Below are 26,994 nucleotides of genomic sequence, written 5' to 3'. Positions count from 1 at the left end.
GATTTGAGCTTTGTGACATGGCATATAGTTTTGCTGGAATTAGTCATTAGAAAATGGGCATACTACAGTCATAAAGGGATGGTCATGGTTAGCAGCAATACCCAGGTAGGCTGTGGCATTTCAACAATGCTCAGTTGGTACTAAAGGGCCACAAATGTGTCAAGAAAATATTCCCCTATTACACCACCACCGCCACCACTGTTGATACAAGGCAGGATGGATCCATGCTTTCGTGTTGTTGACACCAAATTTTGACCCTGCCATCCAGATGTTGCAGCATAAATTGAAACCCATCAGATCAGGCAATGCTGTTCCAATCTTCAATTGTCCCAATTTGGTGAGCCTGTGTGAATTGTTGCCTCCGTTGGCTGTTCTTCTCCTGCTGCTGTAGCCCATCTGCTTCAAGGTTTGACGTGTTGTGTGTTCAGAGATGCTCTTCTGCATACTTCGGTCGTAATGAGTGCTTATTTGAGTTACTGTTACCTTTCTATCAGGTTAAACCAGCTTGGCCATTCTCTTCTGACCTCTGGCACCAACAAGGCATTTTCACCCAGAAAGCTGACACTCACTGGATATTTTCCCTTTTTCAGACCATTCTCTGTAAACCCTTGGGGTGGCTTTGAGTTAAAATCCCAGTAGATTAGCAGTTTCTGAAATAATCTGACCAGCCCATCTGAGACCAACAACCATGCTACGTTCAGAGATACTCCAATCCCCTTTCTTCCCAATTCTGATGCTCGGTTTGAACTTCAGCAGGTCGTCTTGACAAGGTCTACAGGCATAAGTGCATTGAGTTGCTGCCATGTGGATTGGCTGATTAGATACTGTATTTGTGTTACGCCATTGAAAAGGTGTGCCCAATAAAGTGGCCGATGAGTTATAGTTTTCTTACACACTTTAAAAAATATGTCAAATTTAGTCTAAATGGGAGTGAAAGAATGACATTTTATAACATTGCAAAACATAAGATATTTACTGCATGTTGTGTGCTGACATGAAACATTTTGCTTAGTTGACAACATTCTGAACACAAGGCCTGTATCGATGCTGTTAATTAGCAGATGTACTTACCAGTGCTAACTTTTCATTAAAAAAATCACCTCTCATGCTCTTGAGCAATCTCAGCTGACTTAAATAGCCAGAGTCGGGGCTTGGGGAGTGGTGTTGCCAGGGTGCCCCGCCTCCCTGATGGGGGGTAACAGGAAATGGAGGCATGTTTGAAAAGACTGCATAATAATAGACATAATGGAAAGAAAGTACAAATGACACATAATAGCTAAAACAGAAAAAAAAAATAACCATGAAATGCATAAAGACACATCAATACGTAATATATCCAAGTTCATCTGTGCCAGTTTAGTCCTGTTTTGGGAGAATTGATCTAATTTAGGTTTGAGTGTAACAGAATCGATGGTCCTAAATTGGCCCAAGTGTATGTGTGTGTGTTTTCACCCTATGATGGACGGAGTATTCCTGCTTTGTGCCTGATGCTTGCTTGACATGTTCCATCTTCCCAGCGACCCCACTCAGGATGAAGAAGTGGGTTTTGAAAGTGGATGGATGTAAGTTTAACAAACATGATGACATTTTGTCTAAATCAAACACAAATCTTCTAAACAGAGTAGAAACTAGGTGTTTGGTACTAGATAATTTAAATAAAGATCATTACACCATGATGTCTCCTGTGTATAAGACAATTCTGCACCCTCCCTTGCCTTTTGTACTCTCATTAGTCTGTCATGCAATGCCCAATCAACGACTTTAGTCAAATTGAAAATGTAGCCCACTTTTGGGGGGTTTGATTTGCTTTGAACTTGTTTTTGTAAAACTTGATTTATTTGTATGGGATATTATTTGATTGTAATAAAATAAAAAATAAAAATGTAGCCCATTTTGCTCCTATTGACTGTATTTGTTGTGCCTTCATAAGATTGGTCCTCCCCGGCTAAATCATATTGACATGTAACACTGACCCGTTCTAATTTGTCGTGTCTCCATCTTTGGTAAATTCTTCTCTTAATATGTTTATTATATACAATTCCTTCAGAAAGTATCCAGACTCCTTCATATGTTTTAATTTTTTCATTTGTTTCCGTGTTGGGCTAAAATAAATGATAGGCCTATCCATAACGTCACCTACTTATCGTGAATACATGAGCACTACACTGGCCTTTTTGTTTAGTTTGTGTACTTTACATCTTTTCCAGTTTGATTCCCTCTTAAGTAACATATGAAAGTAACTCTCAAGAAGTATGCCTCCTAGTAGTCTTATGACTAAATGATTCATTTACTCTGCTTGTCCTCGCATTGTAGAAATAAGGAAACTATTGCACTTCACACTCTTGTCGCAAATAAAAAAAATCTTGATAGTTCCTTTATTGCTGTACATCAAAGTAATTTTTTTGCACTTGTCCTCATTAAAGAACTGCACTCAAAAATTGCATTTTTTGTGTTTGTTACTTACCCTATGTAGTTTGTAATGATGCCAACAAAAAAAATAATCTCATGTTTTCATGCAGAACTGAGATAATGAAGATCTGATATAAAAGACATCTATGGTGACCAATACTGGGCAACATCAAGCAGTATCAAGCAATATCAAAAAAATGTAACATGTTACGCCTAAGAAGTAAAAATGTTAGGTTTGAATACACAGTGGGAGGTCTGAAAATCGACAGTCCACGTTATGAGAAGGATTTAGGAGTCACAGTGGACTCTAAGCTATCGACTTCCCAACAGTGTTCAGAATCCATTAGAGAAGACTTAACAGAATATCAGGTTATATAGCGCCCTGATGTGTGGAGTACAAGTCCCAGGACGTTCTGCTGAAGCTTTATAACACACTGGTGAGGTATCATCTGGAGTCCTGTGTGCAGTTTGGGTCTCCAGGCTACAAAATGGTCACAAGAAAAGGTCCAGAGAAAAGCGACTAGGCTGATTCAAGGCTACAGGGAATTTATGAGGAAAGATTTAAAGAGCTGAGCCTTTACAGTTTAAGGAAAAAAAGATTAAGAGGAGACCTGAGTGAAGTGTTTAAAATTATGAAGGGAATTAGTAAAGTGGATCGAGACTGTGACTTTAAAATGAGTTCATCAAAAACACAGGGACACAACTGGAAACTTGTTAAGAGGAAATTTCACACAAACATTAGGGTGTTTTTCTTTTCACGGAGAACCACAGACACTTGGAATAAGAGACCATGTAGTGTGGTAGACAAAACTTTAGGGATTTTCAAAACTCAACTTGATGTCATTTTAGAAGAATTAAGTGTATAGGACTGTTGTGCTGAATGGCCTGTTCTCATCTGAATTGTTCTAATGTTGGAAAATCAATGAACGTTACTTGTGTTGCATAATCCACATGTTAAGTTATCCAGTCTTGTGCTCACAAAGTCTAAAGCACATGTGTTTTGATAAAAATATTCTTAAATAAACCATCTCTGGAAGAAAAAAAAAAATAGAACACACTCGGACGCGTAGATCCATTGTTACATTTTCATTTATAGCAGTGAGCCTCATTTGGGGGACCTTGGGATTGGTTAGTGTCAGTCTGTGAAATGGTTCGAGTGAATTAACCTTCTGCTTGTCTAAGCATCTCAGACACAGTGCCTTGTGATGTATTCATCCCCCTTGGTGTTTGTGCTGTTTTGTCGCATCACAGTCTGAAATTAAAATGGATTCTCATTTGGATTTTATTTAATGGACTTCACAATATAGTCCAAATTGTTGGAAAGGAATGAAAATGAAAATAAAACAACAAGTAAAAACTGAAAAGTTAGGGGTGCATACAGTATTTATCCCTTTTGCTATGAAACCTCTAAATAAGATTTGCTACAACCAATTAACTTCAGAAGTCATATAATGAGTTGATTCGGGTCCACCTGTGTGCAGTTGAAGTGTCACATGATCTGTCACATGATGTCTGTATAAATAGGCCCCTGACTTTGCAACACCATTAATCAAGTTACATAAAAAACAAGGAGCATTCTGGAATTGGTTTATTAAACAATATTTTAGTAAAAATTGACATATTCATTACTTATTTGGCTAATGCCTTTATCCAAGGTGACTTACAACATTGATGGTTTGCAATTCTTTTGTTTTTTTCAGTTGCATGGGCAGGTCAAGCGACTTGCTTAGGGTCACGCAGTGTCTGGAGCAGAATTTGAACCCACAGCCTCAGGGTTTGAAGTCCAAAGGCCTTAACCAGTACACCACACCGCCTAAAATGTGTGTGTTTGTGAGCGTATGACTGGAATGGTTGGCTTGTGGGTTATGCAACATGAAAAACAGGAGATTTCTTGGACTTTTTGATATCATTTGCTGTGGTCCAGCATTGGTGGCCATAGAACCCTGTAATATGAGAAATTTTCTGATGTCTGTTCTGCATCAAATATCACATTACAAATTTTTCTAGGCCATCACTACAAACCACATAGGGTAAGTACCAATTTAAAAAAAAATAATTTTGGGGTGGAGCATTCATTTAAAGCGAGCAAACATACTGCATATTACACAAAACATGCAACACCATTGTCTTAAGTTTATCAGTGAATGCAATACATATTATTCAGCAGTCTTTCACTTTGATGTTAGGGTTTTTACCACACAAAGTACTAGACTTTTTAGCACTCACTTCGCAATGTAGAATTGCAAGATTTTAATACTTTTGAAAAAATGTGTTCTGCATTTTCCCAACGTAAACTGTAATTAACAATAACCCAAGGCAGTTTCAGTATGTTAAATGCCAACTATTTTTTCTGGTATTCTAATTGGAATTGCATGTTCCCTGTGTTACGAGATCTTTTTCTCAATTTCATAGCCCTGACAGTTTTAGTTAGATTAGAAAAACTGTATTCATTCCATTGGGAAATACAACAGAAGAAACATAAAAAAAATACAAAGATGCAGACTTACAGGACAGATAATACAGCCAATCAACCAATTAATTAATAAATAATTGCAAATAAACTTAGCAAGTACATCGGCTAGAAGCTTTGAATAGGATGAAAACAGTGGGGCAGAAAAGATCCAAACTGTGGAATGAGCTTGAAGCCACAAACACTCCAAGAGATCACCTCCTGGAGGGAAAGGAGAGAAATTTTCATGATGGCATCCACTTTGGCTATCAATATGTTTTCCACAACAGCTTCCAGTGTGTCCAGGGTTCACCTTGAGATACAATACAATACAATTTATTTTTGTATAGCCCAAAGTCACACAAGCAGTGCTGCAATGGGCTTTAACAGGCCCTGCCTCTTGATATCCTCCCAGCCTTGACTCTCTAAGAAATAGATCAGGCGTTCCTGAAAAGTTTGTTCACACATTGTGCTTCTTTTGTGCTCAAGTTGTTTCCCTAAGAGACTGTAACAAAGAACACCAGACTGGCCACTATGGAATGGCAGAACTTTTCCAACAGCTTGCTGCACACATCAAAAGACCCGCGTCTCCTTAGTAAGTCCAGTCTGCTCTGACCCTCCTTGTTCAGTGCCATTGTGTTGTCAGGCCAGTCCACTTTGTTGTTCACGTGAACCCCCAGGTAGCTGTTCACCACTTCCACAACCTCCTACTGAATGGTGAATGGTCTCAGAGGCTTCTTGACACCCTGGAAGTCCAGCACCAGATCTTTTGTCTTGCTGATGTTGGGTTGCAGGTTGTTCTCCATGCACTACAAGACATGACCTCCACAACTTTCCTGTACTCCGACTCGTCTCCATTATTAATGCAGGATATGATGGACAGGTCATCTGAAAGTTTCTGCAGATGGCAAGCGCTGGTACTGTGCTGGAAGTCTGTTGTTTGCCTTCTTTAAATAACCGATGAGATGGGCTGTCTGAGATGCAGTCCTAATTGCTCCATTGCATTCATTTTGTGGCAAGTTGGCGACAAGCAAAGACAGTTGCTTTTACCAGCTCGTCTGTTTCACTGGTTTACTCAGAGAATGGCAGCAAACCAGGCTGTCTCAAGCAAATCACTTTAAATTAAGAGTGCATCTCAAGGACAGACAAACATCTGATAATGTGTTTGAAACAGTCGTGTCAGTTTTAATGAATGTGGCATTCTGTTATTAAACTGCGTCAAACGTTTCAGTCTTCCTGTGTTGTGCTGTCTTCTCAGGTCTGCTTATTTTAAGCACAATCAAACCCCACACCTCCACCACAGATTCCTCTTCTGGTTAACTTGGTTGGAAGCAAGCACAACATGAAGATTTCTGGTATAACGTTATACGAGTCTGTCAACAAAGGCAATTCTTTTGTTAAGCGGTGCCTGTGGGAAAGGTTCACCTTGTCCCTTAGTGTTACACGGTGCTTAGAGTTAATTAATAGGTTGCTATTTGATATTTTGGTTTCTTATACTTTATCTTAGAACAATAAATAAACAGGAAACTCCTCTAAGTGAAATCTCAAATTTGACACTTGTTCCCCATGCTACTGATAACAGACAGATATAGTCAATTGAGAAAATATTCCGCCTCCTTCGCTTTCTGTACACTTTATGGTGTTGTACATTAATTTAAAATGCATACATTTGCCATTTTTGCACATCATCCAATACTAAACAATTTAATGACAGAATAAAAACATGTTTCTTAGAGAGGTTTGCAGATTAAAAATTTAATTCTGAAATCTCTCATTTCTATTAGTTTTCTGACCCTTTACTGTGGCTCTCCAAATTGTGGTCAGGTGAATCCTGTTTGCTTTAATGCTCCTTGAGATTTGTCTAGAAGTTGATTAATTGAGTCCACTTGTGGCAAATAAATTGATTGGACATCTAGAAAGAGACACATGTAACTATGTATAAAAGGTCCCCTGATTCATAATAAAGCCCAAGCTATGAAACCAAGGAACTCTCTATTCACCTCTTGTGGTGAAGTTGCGGTGAGGCGTAGATCAGGCTTTAGGTATAAAACCATTTCTATAGCTTTGAGTGTTCCCAGGAGCACAGTGGCTTCAAAAATTGTGAAATGGAGGAAGTCTGGAACCACCAGGATTCTTCCTATAATTGGCTGCCCAGCCAAATTGAGCAGCTGGGAAAGAAAGGCCTTGGTTAGGGAGGTGACTAAGACCCTAATGGTCACTCTAAGAGAGTTTCAGAAGTCCTTTGCTTATGTAGAAGAATTTATTGGAAGGGCAACTATCTCAGCAGCTCCCCTTAAATAAGATGTTTATGGTAGAGTGGCTAGACAGAAGGCATTCTGAGAGCAAGAAGAAAAGGATTTTGGGGTCTGATGAGACAAAAAATTAAAGCCCTTGGGCAGGACTCCAAGCACTAAGTCTGGCAGAGACCAGACAGTGTTCATCAGCTGCCTAATTCCATCCTGACAGAGCAGCATTGTGGTGGCAGTATCATGCCGTGGGAGTGCTTCTGAGCTGCAGCGTTAGAAAGATTGGCCAGAATTGAGGAACGGATGAATGCAGCCAAATAAAGAGAGGTCTTTAAAGGACCAATGTGCACGTGACCTTAGTCTGGGAAGACAGTTCACATTTTATCACGAAAATGAACCAAAGCATACAGCAAAGACAACACTGGAATGGCTTCAGGACGGGTCTGTGACTCTCATTGATTGGCCGAGTCAAAGGCCCAGACCTAAACCCCAAGGAACATCTGTGGAGGGACCTGAAGATGGCAGTTTATGGATGATTCCCATCCAATCTAACGAGAGCATAACCAAGAAGAATGGGATAAACTGCCCAAATCTAGGTGTAGAAAGGATTTAGAGGCTTACCCCAGAAGACCTGAAAGTTAGAGTTGCTGCCAAATAGGGTTTCCAAAAAGTACTAAATTAAGGGTCTGAATACTTACATGAATGAGAGATTTCAGTTTTTAGATTTTTAAGAGATTTGCAAATCTTTCTGAAGATGTGCTTTCACTTAGTCATTATGGGTTATTCAGTATAAACCGATGGGTAAAAATGGTAGATTTGGATTGTCCCTTCATGTTAAATGGTTCAGCACCAGCGAAACACATTTTGTGTAACACTTTGTACTCCTGCATCCATCCAAGACTGATTGCTGACATGTGCCCAGTGCTAAAGGGCTGCTCTAAACCTGAAGTGAATTGATCAAGTTTGATGATTACTGGATGGAAAGATTTTATTCTTCCGTATTGTTTCATATTACTTTTTTGTTTGGTCATTGGTAACATTCACAGTGAAGAATATGCAGTTTGAAAGGGAGTGAAGACTACTTTGATGTCACAATATGTACAGCTTTGGAATTGCTTAGCATGAGATTTGAGCAAATGCCATTAGGCTTTGTTATTTATGAGAACTGAGACATGCAACAGTTGAAAAAAGGAAATGTATCTTGAATAAAAGGACATGTATACAATTAGTCCATTAAAAATACTGTGTGGTGTCGCTAAAGGGGCCAGTAATTAAATTAGTTCACAGAAGTTATTTAGAGGTACTCTAACATTTGGCAAGCAACAATAAGGAAATTAATTCCTGAGTATGTAAACCCCCATGATATCACAGCTACCAAGAACTAACACAATCCATTTCTTTATGGCTACCCACGCTACCTAATAGCACGAACATCCTAAATTAGTCCCTTTTATTGCCTTTTTTTAAAGCATTGTCATTGAGTAATAGAACACAATGTTTGTGCATAAAAAGGTCTCACAAAAACCATAAAGAAAGGAACCCAGGGAAATGCTTCCACTGTGCGCATTTTGTACCATTTCTATAAAAGCTGGCTGGCAGTTGTTTGGTTCTTGTGTCACTCATAGAAGAGTCACTTATTCCTGATGAATTGGATCCTCTATGTGTGTGCTGTAATTGCTGCCATGCCCATTACTGTAGAAGCAGTCTTGGTCTGCAGATTTTGTTTTACATATATGTGAGTTACCAGTTGCATAAAAATGAAGAATGAAACAAAACATGCCCTCTTTAACATTATTTGAGAATCATAAAGATCTCTTCATTATTTACATTATTGGTGTGGTTTATTAAATAAGGTGTTTGAGTATAAAGCTCAATGTTAGAGGTTCAGTCTTCGTCACAGATTACTGTGTAAACCTGTGCCAGCTGTTTAACCAGGTAGTGCTCAAAGTATAAAAAATATGGAAGTAATTATGTGATAACTGTTAAGTCACTATGAATAAAGTAATCAAGTAAATAAGCAAACATAGCAGACTCCTGCATTTTGAGGAGAAGGGCGGAATTTAAATTGTAAATGATTAACAAATGAATAATACTCCCTTTTGGCAGAGGTTTACCCATCTTGCTGCAGCCAGGTTTTATTTTTAATTCTCTCTCTTTTTTTTAATAAAATGTGCTGAAAGTGCTGTCCTTGCAATCACTGACACATCCTACATTAAAATTTTTATCACCACATCACCTCAATTCAAGCCTGTAAAGTAGCGTGAGTAAATACAATAACAATTTGTTTCTTGTATAGCCCACAATCACACAAGGAATGCCACAATGGGCTTTAACAGGCCTTGTTTTTTGACAGCCCACCAGCCTTGACACCCTGAGAAAACAAAAAAACGGAGTTTGCCCTCAAAGGTTAGCAAGCCGGTATTACTTGCTGGCTTACTGTGTGACCCCTGAAGAAGTCACTTTAACTGCTGTATTATCAAAACACCTGTACTGTACTTCTGGATATGTCAGACATTTTGGATCAGATTTATTGGTGGAGTAAATGATAATAATTCATATTTAAACACCAGGCTCTTTAAGAGTAAGTGTTTCCCATCTATACTAATAAAAGGCAAAGCCCTCACTGACTGACCTACTGACTCATCACTAATTCTCGTGGAAAAAGTTCAAAAGTCACAGATTCACAAGTCAGTAAATGAAACCTTGTGTAAATGTTATAGTAGCCGTATTTTCCAAACTTTTTCCACAGTGCCCACCCCAAGAACATTCAAAATCCTGCTCAAGGTCCCCACCATAATAGATACCTGATTAAGTGTAACTGAGAGCAAGGGGATGAGTATAGAAAGTGCATGAGTATGTTTCCTGTAATGGTTCTCCTTTTAAATGTCGTACAGATCACTTTCATTGTTATTATTTTTTTTTATTTGATGCAAAGATATTAAAATGTACATTTTTTTTATTGATTAATTCAATGTACCAAATACCAAAAATAATCTTGTTAGAAAACGTAATTTATTGCTAATAACAACAGTTTGTTTCTTGTGTGGCTCAAAATCGCACAAGGAGTGCTGCAGTGGGCTTTAACAGGCCCTGTTTTTTTGAGACCCCCAGGCAAGAAAAAAAAAAACCTTGTAAGGAAAAAAATGGAAGAAATCTTGAGAAATGGCAATTCAGAGAGAGACCCCTTTGCAGGAAGGTTGTGTGTGCAATGTTTGTTAAAAAAATAGAGTTACTGCGATACACTTAACAGAACACAAGTAAAAGAACAGAGTATGTGTATCAACCTGGTTGAAGATGAAATTTAACTCTTTTCAATAAGTGGCCTTTCTTGAATCCCCCTTTAATAAGGTGCATTGTCATTGTCAGCTTTTAAAGAAAGACCACCCAGCTAAAACAAAAATAACATGTGATACATCTGATTCAACCGAAGCATCAGAACATTAGGAACAAATGTGACCAAAACAGGCCTTCCGGCACAAGCAGCTTGTCTGTACTGTTCACCTAAAATGTCCAAAATAATTTCAAGTTGAGATTTAATGTCCTAGTCCCTATCTCACTGCTTGGTAATGTATTACATTTGTCTGTAGTTCTTTAAATGAAAAAAAAAAAACTTTCTAACATTTAAGCAAAATCGGCCCTTAACCCCATATTCTTATTGCAGAATGTATTTTAAAATTACACTTGGGATGTACTGTAATAATTCCTTTAATAAGCTGAAACACTCTATTCTTGTCATTTTTTAATTTCTGTTTGCTTAAACTGAAAAGGTTCAACTCCTTCGGTCTCACCTCATAACTGGACTTTCTCTAGCACTGCTATGTCTTTTTTTTCTGGCAATATGATGGCCAAAACTGTACCCAGTACTACAGATGAGCCCTCACTAGTGTGTTATTTATTGGACATGTTATAAAAACGAGCTACATTATTTGTATGTAAATGTGTTATAGAAATAAATGTTGTTGTTATATTACTTAGAAATAAATGTTGTTGTTATTTAACTTAAGTATAATCTCCCTTGACTTGTACTCCACATATTGTGATATATTCCTTAAAATCCCACTAACTGTCTTAAACACGAGTGACGTCCACTATGCCTCCTAGATCCTTTTCACAAGGAGTACTTTCAAGTGCGTGTGTGCGATTGTGTGTTCAAATATGTTTTTAATAAAAAATATTTTCTTCCTACACATAATTTACATTTACTTTCATTAAATTTCTTTTGCCCATGCCTGTATGCTATCCAAATCCCTCTGCAATAATTTAGTTATTTCTGCATTGTCTACCCCTCCACCTACAGTGCCCTTCATAATGTTTGGGGCATAGATACACTTTTCCTTGATGTAGCCGTCTGCTCCACAGTTTAAAATTACAAATCAAACACTTAGACGTGATTAAAGTGCACACTGCAGACTTTCATTTAAGGGGTATTTGCAGACATTTCTTTCACACCATGTAGTAATGATAACACTTTTTCTTCATGGTCCATATTTCAGTGCACCGTAATGAGTGGGACACAACAATGGCAGGCATATTAAAACCGTCATGTTTAGGACTTTGTTGCATATCCCTTGCATGCAATGACTGCTTGAAGTCTGCAATTCATAGACATCACCAATTACTGAGGATCTTCTCTGGTGATGCTCTGCCAAGCCTCTAATGCAGAAATCTTTAGTTTGTACTTGTGTCGGGGGCTTGTCCCAATAAGGTTTCTCTTCAACAAATAGAAGGCCTGCTCAACTGGATTTAAATTGGGTGCCTAGCTTGACCATTCTAGAAATGTCAGTTCTTTTAGCTTTGAAAAGCTCCTGTATTGTCTTAGCAGTATGTTTAGATCATCATCTTGTTGTGGAATGAAGCACTGTCAACTGAGTTTGGAAACATTTACTGGTACTTGAGCAGATCAGATGTTTCTAAACACCTCAGAATTCACTGTGCCACTGCCATCAACAGTTCCATCATCAATGAAGAGAAGTGGCCAATACCTGTGGCAGCCGTATATGCCCAAGCCTTAACACCCTCAGCACCATGTTCAACAGATGGTGTGGTCTGCCTTGGATCTTGGGCAGTTCCTTTTGGTCTCCACACTTTGCTCTTGCCATCACTTTGATGCAGGTTCATCTACAGACAAGACCTTTCTCCAGAATTCTGCAGGGTCTTTTAACTCCTTTTTTGCAAACTGTAATCTGACCATGGCGTTTTTGTAGCTAACTAGTGGTCAGCATCTTGCGGTGTTGCCTCTGTATTTCTGTTCATGAAGTCTTAAGTGGATAGACTATAGATAGTTGATAGCCTACAGACTTAACCAGCTTATCAATTATGGTCTTGTCCAGATTGTTTATGTATATGAAAAAAGAGAAGTGGCCCCAGCACTTGTCCCAGAGGACACTGCTTTTTACATCACCTAAATTCTGAAAAAGTTCCCCCTACCATTACCCCTTACTTCCTGTGCATGCATTAAATCAAAAAGAGAAACAACAAGCAACGGGACATGCACACAAAAAGATAAGAAACAGTCAGGCCTTAACATGCCTGTGCTAAATCGAGAAAAAGGCACTGAATTCCACTGGACACTCCGTTTGTAGGCTGCAATTGTCAGGGCTAATTGTGAACAGCAGCACACTGAGTGGGGGGCAGGAGGCAGGACTGCAGGTACATGTGGAGCAAATGATAGCGGTAGCTTTTATTATTTTATTTGCTAACACCTTTTCCAAAGTGACTTAAAAGTTTTAGCTACATTTGAGCAGTTTACATAGTTTTTTTTATTTTTTTACATTTTGACTGCAGGTAGAGTAAGTGATTTGTTCAGGTACATACAGTGAGTCGCTGGCAGAAGCTAAACACAAAAGTGTAATGTTTTAGTCCAGGGGTCTCCAACCTTTTTTCCTCTGAGAGCTACTTTTACAAAATGAAAATGGCCGAGAGCTCCTCATGTTTTCTAACGTTTATTCTCATAGCTTATTTCAACCCAAACAAACTGAATAATCTTGTTTTGCCTGAAGATTTACAAAATGTTGGTGTCCACAACTCACATTTTCCATTAAATCCTCACAAAAAATATTTAGTTCACCTGCAAGTGCATTTTGTATGTCTGTATGCATTTTCTAGTATATCTCACACTATTGAATTTAAACATGAATACTGTTAGAACATATCAATGCAATTCCAAATACACACATATGACTTATTCATTTGTCGTTTTGTCACATGTCACTGTTTCACTTCATTCACAGGTCCAGTTGTATGTGTGATGTGTTTTTTAGTTAGTCAGATGACTGGCACTGCATGGAGTCAACAAGAGAGGCAGGCGTCTGGAGGAGTGGAGCCACTGAGGTTCACTCTTATGGAGTCATTTAAATGTTCGTCTGTCAGTCTTGTTCTAAACTTTGATTTAAATGACTTTCACGTCAGACTCACAGAGGTATGGAGACCTAAAAAAAGCAGACATTTTCAGAGCTGCTTGGATGAAGATTCTTATAGTTATATCTGGCTCTACTAAGCTCCAGAAATGCTGTTGAGACTTAAACTGTACATAATTTTATGAAGGTTTACTAACATATCTCTCTATTATAAAAAAAATCCTGGAGAGAAACAGTAGGACGACAATACGTGATCTTCACATTAAGATTATGGAAGACACTTAAAAGACCTGCGAGAGTAAAGAGATTGGCCATGGAGTGTCTCGCGGGGACCATAAACGTGAGACTTTGTGCCAAGAGATTGACCCTGGACCATCTTGTGTTGACGTTGAACATGAGATTCTTGCAAGACACGGCCTACTTACAAATTAAGAAAAGCAAGGGCAGCCAGCAACTTGAATATACTCGGTTGTGTTTTGGCTTTGAGCACACACAGATCCAGGGCTCTCAGCACATATAAAGCATATAAGGATAATACGTTCTAAATGAAACGTAGACGAGTAAGCGAAGAAGAAAGCAGCACAGAGAAAAAAAGACACAAATGTGTTGGAGAGACAAAAAAGAAAAATAATAATCTAGGTGCAAAATCAGAAAATAAGGAAAATAATTATCAGCCTGGAACAAGTGGAATTGAAAAAAAAGCACGTCCAATCCGGACATTGGCGCTATACACATGCAGAGCATGTTACAGATTATGAAAGCAGTGGAATTTGAAAAACTCAAAAAAAAAAAAATAGTTGGTGCAATACACATGTGGAGAAAGTTAAACAACATGAAAGTAGGAAAATTAGAAAGTATAAAAAAAAAGAAAGTAAAGATCGTAGGAGTGCAAACAAACGGAAATTATTACTCAAAAAAGGGAAAATAATCACCACGAACCATGTGTCATTAAAAAAAAGCAGGATAAAGTGAGGTCAGAAATAAGACAGAGTAGAAAACAAAGTAAAACATAATAAAAAGGTTAAAAAACAAGGGGGGCAAACACATGCAGAGCAGGTTAGAGATAATGAAAACTGGAATTCAAAAGACTCAAAAAAAAACAAAACGTAGGCACGAAACACATGCAGAGCAAGATACAGAATATGAAAGCAGAAAAAAACGACAGTGTTAAAAAAGAAAGTAAACATCGCATTAGTGCAAAGAAAGAGAAATTATTACTCAGAGAAATAACGAAAAGGCGAATAGAGATTGAATATATGGACATAAGTAAGAAGTACTGTATGTAAATATTGGAAGGCTTTGAAGTTTAAGTCAAGAGAATTTTAAAAACAGAGTTTACCTCGCATTCATTTATTGGTTACTTTGCAAAAAAAATTATTAACTGCTGATGATGAAGATCATTTTGTCTGTGCTGAAATTCCAAACTGAGAAAGCTATCCTGAATTATGGTACAAAGTCATTAAACACACGTCTCACTGACCTCATTAAAAAGATTCAGCACATTGGTACTCGAAGAATTCCAAATATTGTTTTTACAGAAGTTCTGAAATAAAAGTGAAACTAATAAAATAGCAACAATTCAAAGAAAAAAAAATCTTAAATGTGTGTTTCTGGAAAAACAAAAACGGGGGTTGGCGAGCGAAGCGAACAGGGGGTGAAGCCCCCTAGTAATATATAAAATACAATGTATGTCTGTCTGTATGTCTGTCCGTTTTTCACAAGAGAACTACTTAACGGATTTAGATTGGATTTTTTTCCTATAATTTGCTTGAACATTCTGGTTGATTTTGCGATTTCTCTCATTTCGCTATATATCATAGTTCGCTTGCCGTACCGATTTATTTGCATGAATCTGAGAAACACGCAGCGGGCCGAGGAGAGGGGCCTTCCTCACTCACTTTCAGCAGCTTCGGGGCGTGTTCCTCAACTCCGCTTAACTAGAGAGAACAATTGAATTCAACTTTGTTTGATATTTAAAATAAATTGTTACTTAGGTCTTGATGAGTTTGAGTCCAGATATTCACTTAAGTGTATGCCACATTAAAAAGATAGATTGCAATTCAGATTGTGGATCGTGATTTTGTGTTAGAAGGATTGTGATATGATTTTTTGGAAAGATTGCCTACCCCTAATTTGACCAATCAAGTTTTCAAATTTATGTAGGATTCATTAACCCTTTGGCGAGCTAATTGGAAAGGGTTGGTGAGCTACCAGTAGCTCGCGAGCGACGTGTTGGAGACCCCTGTTTTACGCACAGTGCCTGCCTAGCATCACAGTCATAAGTCATGATACAACTCGATCCTTCTGAAGCAGTGACAGTTGGTCTCTCTCAGATGGTAGCCTAAATTGTTGCATTGAATTAAGCACTAGCATGTTCTTCAAACTTAAAACACAAAATAAAACTTGAATAAATAACACTCTCTTTTTTTTGTCACATTTCAATCTAAAGAGTAAAAGTAAAACACACTTTGCATGGCTTGCTAGGACATGCAGAAATGTACATGTGAAGCTGTGGGACTTGCAAAAGGAGATAATCAGATCATGGCGTACTGGTGACTTTTCTAACATGGTGTCCAACCGTAATGTTAGAGCAGCATTTGTTTTCACCATTTTAGCTACAGGCCTGCCATACATAACCTCTTTTTTGCTCTCATTTAACACGGCTTTTGAGAAGAGCAACAATAACGCCACAGATTGACAAAGCTGCCTTGCATGTAATCTGGCATCAGTCTTTGGCATCAGATATCACTATCAGTCTTAATCTAAAACCAACTTGGATAATATTTATTGTTCAGTTCTTTACAATTTATAAACAATTGAATCGTATTAAAAATGAAATCAATAACTGTAAAGTAACTTTTAATTTCTGTTGTGTTTGAAGAAGTTGAGAGAGCTATCAGTACACAAAAAGTGCAAATGCAGGTTAGAGGAATCTGCACAATCAGTATTTCTCTGCCCTGATTCTACTGTTTTTTTGTGCTAACCAATGTTTTAATCTGATGGCCAGTTGCTGCTCTTAAATCAACTTCTTGTTCTAATTGTTACGCTGCTAGTCTATAGAATTGGAGATAAACAATCAAGTATGGTTTAGTTTGCCATTTACGTTTTAAAAATCATTTTTGTGCTCTAATTTGATCTGAAATGACCTGTTGTATTCAAGAGTATCAAACGTGATGAAAGTAAAGAGCTACAAAACAGGTCAGGAACTTCACTAGCCCGTCTAGAAAAGGGTCACCCCAAGTCAGTTATCCCGCAACTTCTACCTGCAGGTCCACTAATGCTAAATGCTCTAAATGTTCAAAATTACACAAAAAGCCTATATATAGAGAGTGGAATCATGAGATGAGATAAGTCCAACAGAGATTGATTACTAAATTTGAAAATACAACAAAAACAGTGCTCAAAGAACAAAAAACAAGTTGCCATAAAAGGCAAACTAGCAAAGTACATAAGTCCTAGCATTCTAAACTGTAGGCAAATCCAAAGAGAGAAGCAAAACGAAGTCAAAAAGGCAGTAAATCCTAAAGAAAAAGCAATATTCAAAAACTCCAACATGCACTCCGTGAGTGACTCTGGCTAAATATTAAGGCAAATGGAGGACCCAACAGCAGTGATGTCAGGCTGGCCCCGCCTTCTGGGGGGCGCCACCCACAAAGTATACACAGCACAGAAATAATAAATAATGAACCAACATAACAGAAATTTCATGCAAATCTTAAAAATAATTCACAAATTCCAAAACCACAAAAAAGCAGAAAATGCATACAAGCCAGGGAAAATAAAAAATGTGACTGTAATACAGCACAAGTAAGTATGTTGGATGTGTGTGGTTGGACTGGTGTCTTGTCTAGGGTTGGTTCTTATCTTGTGCACAAGCTACTGGTTAGGCCACAGCGTACAAGTGAACCTGAACTAGATTAAGAGGATTTTTTTTTCATAACTGTTTTTCATTTATTTAGGTTGCATATTTTATTCTTTAAAGGTCAAGGTTCCCACCTTAATTGTGCCTGTTACCATAAGCAGGCACTGATGCAAATAAAGAGGTGTTCTGTAGAAGAATGGTGTATTCCTCATCAGTTCTATATCTGTGTGACAATCAGACAGAAAATTCAACTCACTGCAACAACCAGTCATAACTTTTATTTTTCTGGCTACGAAATAAATGTATGTAAGATGGAGTGTGGTGCTAGTGATATGTGCTTAGCCCAGAGCTCTGTTTCAGCAATTTACATTTGATATTCCTCACTTTTATTTGAAATCTTTATATTTTATTGATTCTAAGCACTTTGCTACAGTGAATCAAATTAGATATTCCTTCCCCTATCTAGAAAACATAGCAAAGTATGAATTATGAAACAACCATTTAAAGATACTGAAATGTTTAAAATGATAGTTGTTGTCCATCATGTGTAATTAAGTGAAATCTCTGCGTAACAAGTATAGTCAGCATTTGTAATGTTTTGTTAGGCACTTAAATCATGTGATTGCTATTCTAGTTGATTCAAAACACAGCATCAAGGGTTGTAACTTCAACTATGGATTAAGCCTGTGGCTCTTAAATCTTTAAATTGATACATTAGCTTTTACTTAAGTTGTGAATTGATTTTCAAAATGATCATTTAGAGATATTTTTGTTGATAAAGAAATGTATGTGCCCGACCCATTAAGAAAAAACAAGTTAAACCGAACATATTTTCTTTCTCAAAGTCTTTCTCAAATCTCAGTTACAATGTTCAGAAAGCTTTTTTTATATCACACATACAAGATGTGCAAATAATTCTTCTCTACCATCCTTGACCTATTCATCATACATCTCATGGATGTAGCCCTTCACATTGGGGTTTAAGTGGTAGTCACACAGGGCCAGGTATGAAGGAAAGGATAAGTGTTATGGAAAAAAATGAGATTTAGGGGTCACATTGTCATTTAGGGATAATATAGTTATTGCACATAAAGTGTTTTGGTATGTTTCCATATTAAAATATGACATTATTCTTAGAAGTAGTATCAAAGGGTTGTTAATGTCAGAAACTTGTTCAAACAAATCAGGAAACAAGATAAAGGTCAAGTGAACTGCAAAGAATGAGAAGGTTCTGGGTGATGGTTCAAGAGGTTGGCCGACTAACATGTTCCCATTGAGACTTGACAGACATCATGTAAACTGTAACTTAAGAAGCATTGAAAAGTATAGTAAGATTCAAGAATGTAATAGAAATTAGTCTTTTAATTTGGGGTATGTGAGCTGGTCAATACTCTCTGTTAAAACACCTCATGTCTTTTAGCCAGTCGAGGTGATAGCAAGCTAGTGAACCCACCCGAGTAAGCATTACCTCAGCATTATTATGTGAATTCAGTTACAGTCATATGAAAAAGTTTGGGAACCCCTCTTAACTCTTTAGATTTTTGTTTCTCATTGGCTGAGCTTTCAAAGTAGCAACTTCCTTTTAATAGATGACATGCCTTATGGAAACAGTAGTATTTCGGCAGTGACATTAAGTTTATTGGATTAACAGAAAATATGCAATATGCATCATAACAAAATTAGACAGGTGCATTAATTTGGGCACCCCAACAGAGATATTACATCAATACTTAGTCGAGCCAACTTTTGCAAATATATATATATATATATATCAGCCTCTAGACGCCTCCTATAGCCTTTGATGAGTGTCTGGATTCTGGATGGAGGTATTTTTGACCATTCTTCCATACAAAATCTCTCCAGTTCAGTTAAATTTGATGGCCGCTGAGCGTGGAGAGCCTGCTTCAAATCATCCTATAGATTTTCAATGATATTCAAGTCAGGGGACTGTGACGGCCAGAACATTGTAGATTTCAAACTTTGTTTTGGGTCATTGTCTTGTTGGAATATCCAACCCCTGCGTAACTTCAACTTTGTGACTGATGCTTGAACATTATCCTAAAGAATTTGTTCATATTGGGTTGAATTCATCTGACCCTCAACTTTAACAAGGGCAACCAGTCCCTGAACTAGCCACACAGCCCCACAGCATGATGGAACCTCCACCAAATTTGACAATAGTTAGCAGGTGTTTTTCTTGGAATGCGGTGTTCTTCCGCCATGCAAAGTGCATTTTGTTATGACCATATAACTCAATTTTTGTCTCATCAGTCCAAAGCACTTTGTTCCCAAATGAATCTGGCTTGCTAAATGATCATTTTAATACAACAAGCGACTCTGCTTGTAGCATGAGTGCAGAAATGGCTTCATTCTCATCACCCTGCCATACAGATGTTCTTTGTGCAAATTGTGCTGAATTGAAGAACAGTGTACAGATACACCATCTACAGCCAGATGTTCTTGCAGGTCTTTGGAGGTGATCTGTGGGTTTAACAGCAACTGTGCCTTTGGCCTTCCATTTCCTAATTACATTCCTTACAGTTGGAACTGACAGTTGAAACCTCTGAGATCGCTTTTTGTAGCTTTACCCTAAACCATGAGACTGAACAATCTTTGTTTTCAGGTTATTTGAGATTTGCTTTGAGGATCCCATGCTGTTTGTCTCTCTTCAGAGGAGAGTCAAAGGGAAGCACAACTTGCAATTGACCACCTTAAATACCTTTTCTCATGATTGGACACACCTGACTATGAAGTTCAAGGCTTAACGAGCTAATCCAACTGATTTTGTGTTGCAAGTAATCAGTATTGAGCAGTGACATGCATTCAAATCAGCAAAATTACAAGGGGACCCAAGTTTTTGCACAGCCAGTTTTTCACATTTGATTTAATTTTATACATCTAAATACTGCTTCACTAAAAATCTTTGTTTGGAAAACACCACAGTACTCAGATGTTCCTAGGAAATTAAAGACATACCACTGTTATCTTTTCTGTTGAAAGGAGAGTCAATTATTATGCAGGCTGAGAGGGGTTCCCAAACTTTTTCATATGACTATATCTATGAATATAGCTCTGTTTCTTTACTTTATGACCGTTCCATCACAGCTGTGATGGAGTGTATCCCTCTTCATGATGATAAATAAGACACAATGGACAAGCTTCCTCCTGCCTGGTTCTTCAAGTTGACTATTAATAGAGATATATCTATATCTACAAAAGCCTAATATCACTGACTCACTCATCACAAAATCTCCCGAACCATAAGGATTTGGGACTTGAAATTTGGAATGTAGGTTACCCTTGGCCCATAGGTGCTTGCTAAGAAAAGGTTTTAAAAATTTTGTGTTTCCAAGTGCAAAATTTCTTATAGTTTTTTACATCCATTCACTCCATTTCTTTGTAAAAAAATTTCTTTAAAGTAAAATAAAAATACTTTCATTTTTCTGAAGAGTTTTGTTTTGATATTTTTGAGTTTCCACAAAGCGTTTATAAGTTGCTATTTATTTTATCTTTTAAAATTATTTAGTTATTCCAAGCAATTTTTTTGGAGGATTTTGATTTTTATTACATTTTTTATTTTATTCTTTTTCATACTTTCTTCATGAATTCTTCTATTAAGTTAATAACTCTTTAAATAAACCCATAAAACTATGACCGAGGAAGAAAGGATTTATATTGATGAAGTAATAGTCCCACACCGAATGAGCGGTGATGGTGGTGCCTGTTCTCCTCGCTGGCCTACCTTGTCTTTTATATAAAGCAGACTGTAACAGTCTTGCAGTCTTGTAAGACACAATGGACAAGCTTCCTCCTGCCTGGTTCTTCAAGTTGACTATTAATAGATATATACAGTATACATGTATATATGTAAATATAAATGTGTATATATCTGCAGGTGCATAACACAGGTAATCTGCAGCACACCACTACAATCCATTTTATTTCATGGTCCCCATTCACATCGCTGCAAAGGAGTGCAGTGCATTTTTAAATGATGATACATGCTGCATATTTTATACACCAAAACACACCATTATGAACACAAGTACATATTTCCCACCAGAAAGTGTACAACATGGGAAGCTCAGTCTGCCCTGATTCCTATCAGTGATACTAAACACATACTGTACACACTCCCAACGTTGTGGAGGAAAGTACCCAGTTTTGTTTTGTCACCATTTGAACTATTAGATTGCTGTTGCTATGACTGCCATTATAATTGGCAAAGTGGGCATTTTACTACCAGAACAAGGCAGCAAACCTCTTGCTGCTCAACAAAATGCCTACATGGGACAGGATTTTTTATTTTTTTATTTTCACTAGGGAACTTTATTCAACACAAAGTAACAGGCAGACTGATTTAGAAGTTGTATATTAAAATGCATTAATATGCATTATAATTACACACTGATCCACAAAATAACACATGGAAAATGCACTCCCATCAGCATGTGTCCCTTGCGTACATACAGGTATGAATCAGGCCTCTGACTCTTTATTGGATATGGGCATCACCCTGTGTTTTTGTTACTAGCTGCTGGGTTTCCTTTCATGCAGATATCTATCAAACAAGGTGAATGAGCTTATTTCCCACTCTGTGGTGGGTGCACTACAATATTGGCTTCTAGCCTTGCTTATCTTCTCCTTATTCACAGACAGATTCACATCATGGCATAGTTTTTTCAGAATCCTCAGTTACTGTATGTATATACAGTATGTGGTCATCGGAGGGAATGACAGTCTGATACCTCAACAAATTTTTGTGGTACCAACCTGCCTGTCCCCATTTACTTGCACAATTCAACAAAACCAACTTGTGAAGGTCTTTAAAAAGGAAACAAAAGGCTGCCACATAGCTAGCTCATTCAAATCAATTAAAGAAATTATAAACAAGACTGTTAGCTCTTCTCCATAAATCACTTGAATCAGAATTGATGCCTCTTTCTGGGTGGTCTTGCTTGTATTGCCCAGGGACTGGAAGGAGCAGATTGAGTTGCCCTCACTGAAAGAGGAATAAGAAGACAGGATTTTTGGCGGCTCGAGGTTGTAGCACATTCAGTACCTGGGAAGATTTTGGAGGGGGACTGCCTGATGCACATACATGGCTCATAATTTAATGATCCTAGGGCTCAACTCTGAAAGCAGTGAAGCACGGTATCATCTGAAAATAAATGATGATAAGCCATCAGCTGGCATGTTAGCAATGACCAACTTGACGCATCTGAAATCTTTAAAGTCATTATGGACTGTAGGTACTCACAGGACCCCCAAACTCCCAGCTGCATCAACAGTCAACAAATGGCCACACCCGACTCATTTGTCTGAAAGCTCCCCAAAATGGTGTATTTACAACAACCATCTCATCATTTAAAGCGCATTAGACTCAATTTGCGTGAGGAAATTGAGAGTCAGACAGCACTTCCTTGTTCAGTTCTACACATCCATTATAAGAAGTTTCCTGACAACTTCCATATCTGTGGAACCTTCCATAGAGTGGACCAAGCTATCTTAGCCAGTGCCCATTAAGTCCATGCACCTTCTTGGACTAGACATGCTAACCCATCACGCCAGAAGCACAAATTATTTTGGGTGCTCCCCAGAGGTAGTCGATTTAGATCATTTAAATCTAAAACCTCACACATTAATGAGCATTCTCATAGCTGTGGGGCTGCACAATAATTAATGTTTCCCAATCATCAATGCCTATTAATGTCTAGATCTTGTATTGCACTTAAAATGCACGGAACACCTCTGTGGTTACATTACAGGACAGGGAATGTTTTTATTATTATTATTTTTTGGTACTTTGTATTTTAAGTGTTTATGTGTTCTGTATATTCTGTATTGTATATCGTTTTTGGTTTTGTATTTATATTGAATGGAAACAGGTGTAACAATTACATCAAATAAGCTGATTTGTGTTCTCTGCAATGTATCTATTAAAGCAAAGTTCTCTGCTTTAATGTGCCCTTGTTTATCATCGTGCCAAAAAGTGGCAAAAAGTTGCATGTTGCTTAAGTATGCATGTAGGAATTTCACTCTAATCTGTACATGTGACATTACTAGTATGTTAAAATACTATTTTGTAGGTTCATTTCACTTTCTTGTAGCAATATCCACTGGCCTTGCATGGTAATAAGATAATATCTAATAAATGATCCTACTCTCTCACACAAAAAATGATTAAAGTGTCAAATGCTGTTGAGATAAACCAATAAATATGTATACATTGTCCATTTTCAAACTCCCCAGGTCAGGGTGCATGAGAGACCTTCACCCAGCCAAATTCATGGACACTGGGCCAATGTACACTGATGAGTCAAAACATTCTGACTTCCTGCTTAATGTGCTATTCCTCCTCCATATGCATTTGCTCTACAAAGACCTCTGCACATGTTTGACACCAGGATTTTAGCAGCAGATCCTTTAAGTCCTGAAAGTTGAGAGGTAGAGCCGCTGTAGATCAGGCTTTTTTTCCCCCCAACAAATTCCTTGTCTGCTTCAGATCTGGGGACTTCGGAGGCCAAGGTAATACCTTGAACTCTTCATCCATGTTCCTTAAACCATTATTGAACAATTAATGCATACATCATACTGCCACTTCCATCAGGAAATACCATTGCCATGAAGCGGTGTACCTGGTCAGCAATGATGTTTAGACAGGTGGCGTGCATCAAATTATCATCCACATGAATGCTGAAAACTCATGGATTCCCAGAAAAAAAACATTTCCTGAAAGCATCCCACTATCTCCACCGGCTGGTCTTTGGTCCACAATGCATACTGGTGCCATCCTGTCCCCAAGTAAGTAACACACATACTGTATACCCAACATGTACCTATACATCACAACAAAAAATGTGATTCATTGGACCAGATCTCCTTTTCCATTAAACCAAGCTCTAGATCTAATTGTCATGTGTCCATTGTAGGCACTTTCAACTATGGATATGAGTTAGCATGGGCACTCTGAATAGCCTGTGGTTACTGTTACGGTACTGTGCAGGGTCTGATGCACCATAAATCATGACCCATTACTCTTGTTACCATCATTAAAAGTATCTGTGATTTCTGCCATGTATTGGTTCATCCCAGACAGGATAGCATTTGTTGACTTCTTGCATTGATGAGTCTGTCATGTCAATGGCTCATGGTTGTTCCTTCATTTCAGAAATGCTCTGACCCAGATCCAAAATAATTATAATAACACCTTATTATACATTTACATGGAACTCAAGGTGCTTTTCATATATTAAGCAAAAAAGATACATCACATTTACTTGGATTGTTATTATTAATTAATTCTATGATCATTTCTAATAAATGTAAGTATACTAAATACAAAATCAACCAGGTATTGTTAAGCAAAATTTAACCACTAAAGTACAAAACAAACTTTCACTCTTATCATCCATCCATCCATCCATTATCCAACCCACTACTGTATATCCTAACTGCAGGGTCACAGGGGTCTGCTGGAGCCAATCCCAGCCAACACAGGGCACAAGACAGGAAACAAACCCTGGGCAGGGCACCAGCCCACCACAGGGCACACACATCAAGCACACACTAGGGACAATTTTGGATCGCCAGTGCACCTAACCTGCTCGTCTTTGGACTGTGGAAGGAAACCGGAGCACCCGGAGGAAACCCATGAAGGCATGGGAAGAACATGCAGACTCCACGCAGGGAGGACACGGGAAGTGAATCCAGGTCTCCTTACTGGGAGGCAGCAGTGCTACTCACTCATCAGAAAAAGGTTTTCTAATTAAAATATGCATACATTAAGGTTGACGGTATATATCTACATTTTACCTAGGCATGTGTATATGTACATGGCAACAGAACAATAGAACAGTTTGATGTTATTAAATTTAATGAAAAGATCAATCCATCCATTATCCAACCTGCTATATCCTAACTACAGGGTCACGGGAGACTGCTGGAGCCAATCTCAGCCAACACAGGGCGCAAGGCAGGAAACCAACCCCAGGCAGGGCGCGCACACACACATACACCAAACACACACTAGGGACAATTTAGAATTGCCAATGCACCTAACCTGCATGTCTTTGGACTGTGGGAGGAAACCGGAGCACCCGGAGGAAACCCATGAAGGCATGGGAAGAACATGCAGACTCCATGCAGGGAGGACCCGGGAAATGAACCCGGGTCTCCTAACTGTGAGGCAGCAGTGCTACTGGAGGTAGTCAGAATGCTTTGGCTCTTTATTGTATAGTTGCTAGTTAACTTAATACATACTCCTGTTTTAGGGATGTGGCACAAAAACTAGAGTACCTGCAGAAAACCCACACAGATATGGAAGAACATGCAAACTCTATATTGGCAGTTCCCAGGCTAGATGTTGAACCCAGAATACTGGGTATATAGTGTCATCCACTATATGTGCCTTGTTAATATTTTAATGATCCTAACCATTTTTAACAGTTACTTTGCTTTATATTTCACTAAGTGAGAATGGCAATTTCTTGATACCTGATATGATAAACATGACATTATTTAGAGTGCAGGTTTTTAAATCTCTGATGACTCCTTTTTTATTTTCTTTTTATTAAATTCTTTAATCATCACGGAATGCATTTAAATGTTGACTATGGCCAGTAAGCACATTATAGCCCTGTCATTCTCATCAATGTAAAAGAACGTATTATTTGTGTATGTTCATGTAAATATTTTGTAATACTCTGCAGAAATCTTCTCAATGTGGACAGAATCATTAACACCCTTTGTGTGTGTGTTTTTTTTATGACCAGGTGATCAAGATGCTGCTCAAGTGTTGCTTCCTTTGCCAGAAAAAATGGAAATGCCTCCCACGGGGGACATTGCTACCTGTGACATTTTAACCTGTGGACAGTGTCGGCATAGCTTCCCTTTAGCAGACATCCTTCTCTTTATTGACCACAAAATAGGACAGTGTGGCAGCAGGGGTGACTACTGTGTGAAGGAAGGAGAGGTAAACAGCCCACATTCTCCCTCAAACTTTGGAAGATCACTGAGTCTGCCTGTAGGATTCATTGGCCAGGAATCTATGGACATGAAGATGTTGTCAGCTTATGGTACAGAAGAGACTGTCAGAGAAGGTAAGGGAAAACAAATTCCAATGAATTCACTTAACAAGGTATCCGTGGAACTTACAAGCATAAAATTATTTTTTGTGTGAAATTTCAATATGGTCCATGCTCAAATTGAATGGAGTACCTTCTCCAGGTTAAGGATGATATGCTGCCTCAAGCAGAGGAGTTTAAGTATCTCAAGGTCTTGTACACGAATGAGGTAAAAAGGGAGTGGAAGATTGACATGCAGAGTGGTTTTGTAACCATGTGGATATTGCACCTGTCAGCCATGATGAAGAAAGAGCTGAGTCAGAAGGCAAAGGTCTCGATTTATCACCTGATCTCTGTCCCTGTCCTGACCTATGCTCACAAGATTCAGGTAGTGGCTGAAAGAATTACATTGCGGATGCAAGTGGCAGAAGAGAGCTTCCTTCATAGGTTGACTTAGTGAAGAGGGAGGTGCTCAGTATGTCAAAGTACAGCCTCTGCTACTCTGTGTCAAAAGGAGCACGTTGAGGTGGTACGAACATCTGATTAGGATGCGTTCTGGATGCCTCCCTGGGGATGTTTTGGGCATGTCCACCTGGGAGGATATATT

The 26,994-nt window shown here is 38.2% G+C and overlaps 1 protein-coding gene across 1 annotated transcript in view; it reads left to right on the top strand.

The window, feature by feature from the left end:
- Positions 1-26,994, top strand: part of LOC120538724 (B-cell lymphoma/leukemia 11B-like) — a 98,879-nt gene that overhangs the window by 1,528 nt on the left and 70,357 nt on the right. Inside the window, exon 2 of the mRNA XM_039768142.1 lies at positions 26,097-26,423. Coding sequence (XP_039624076.1) covers positions 26,097-26,423 — 327 coding nt within the window. The remainder of the gene's footprint in view (positions 1-26,096; positions 26,424-26,994) is intronic.

This window comes from Polypterus senegalus, chromosome 11, assembly GCF_016835505.1.
Source record: "Polypterus senegalus isolate Bchr_013 chromosome 11, ASM1683550v1, whole genome shotgun sequence".
In the NCBI taxonomy this organism is placed as follows: domain Eukaryota; kingdom Metazoa; phylum Chordata; class Cladistia; order Polypteriformes; family Polypteridae; genus Polypterus; species Polypterus senegalus.
Note: the sequence above shows the minus strand (reverse complement) of the source record. Positions and strands in the feature narration are given on the sequence as shown.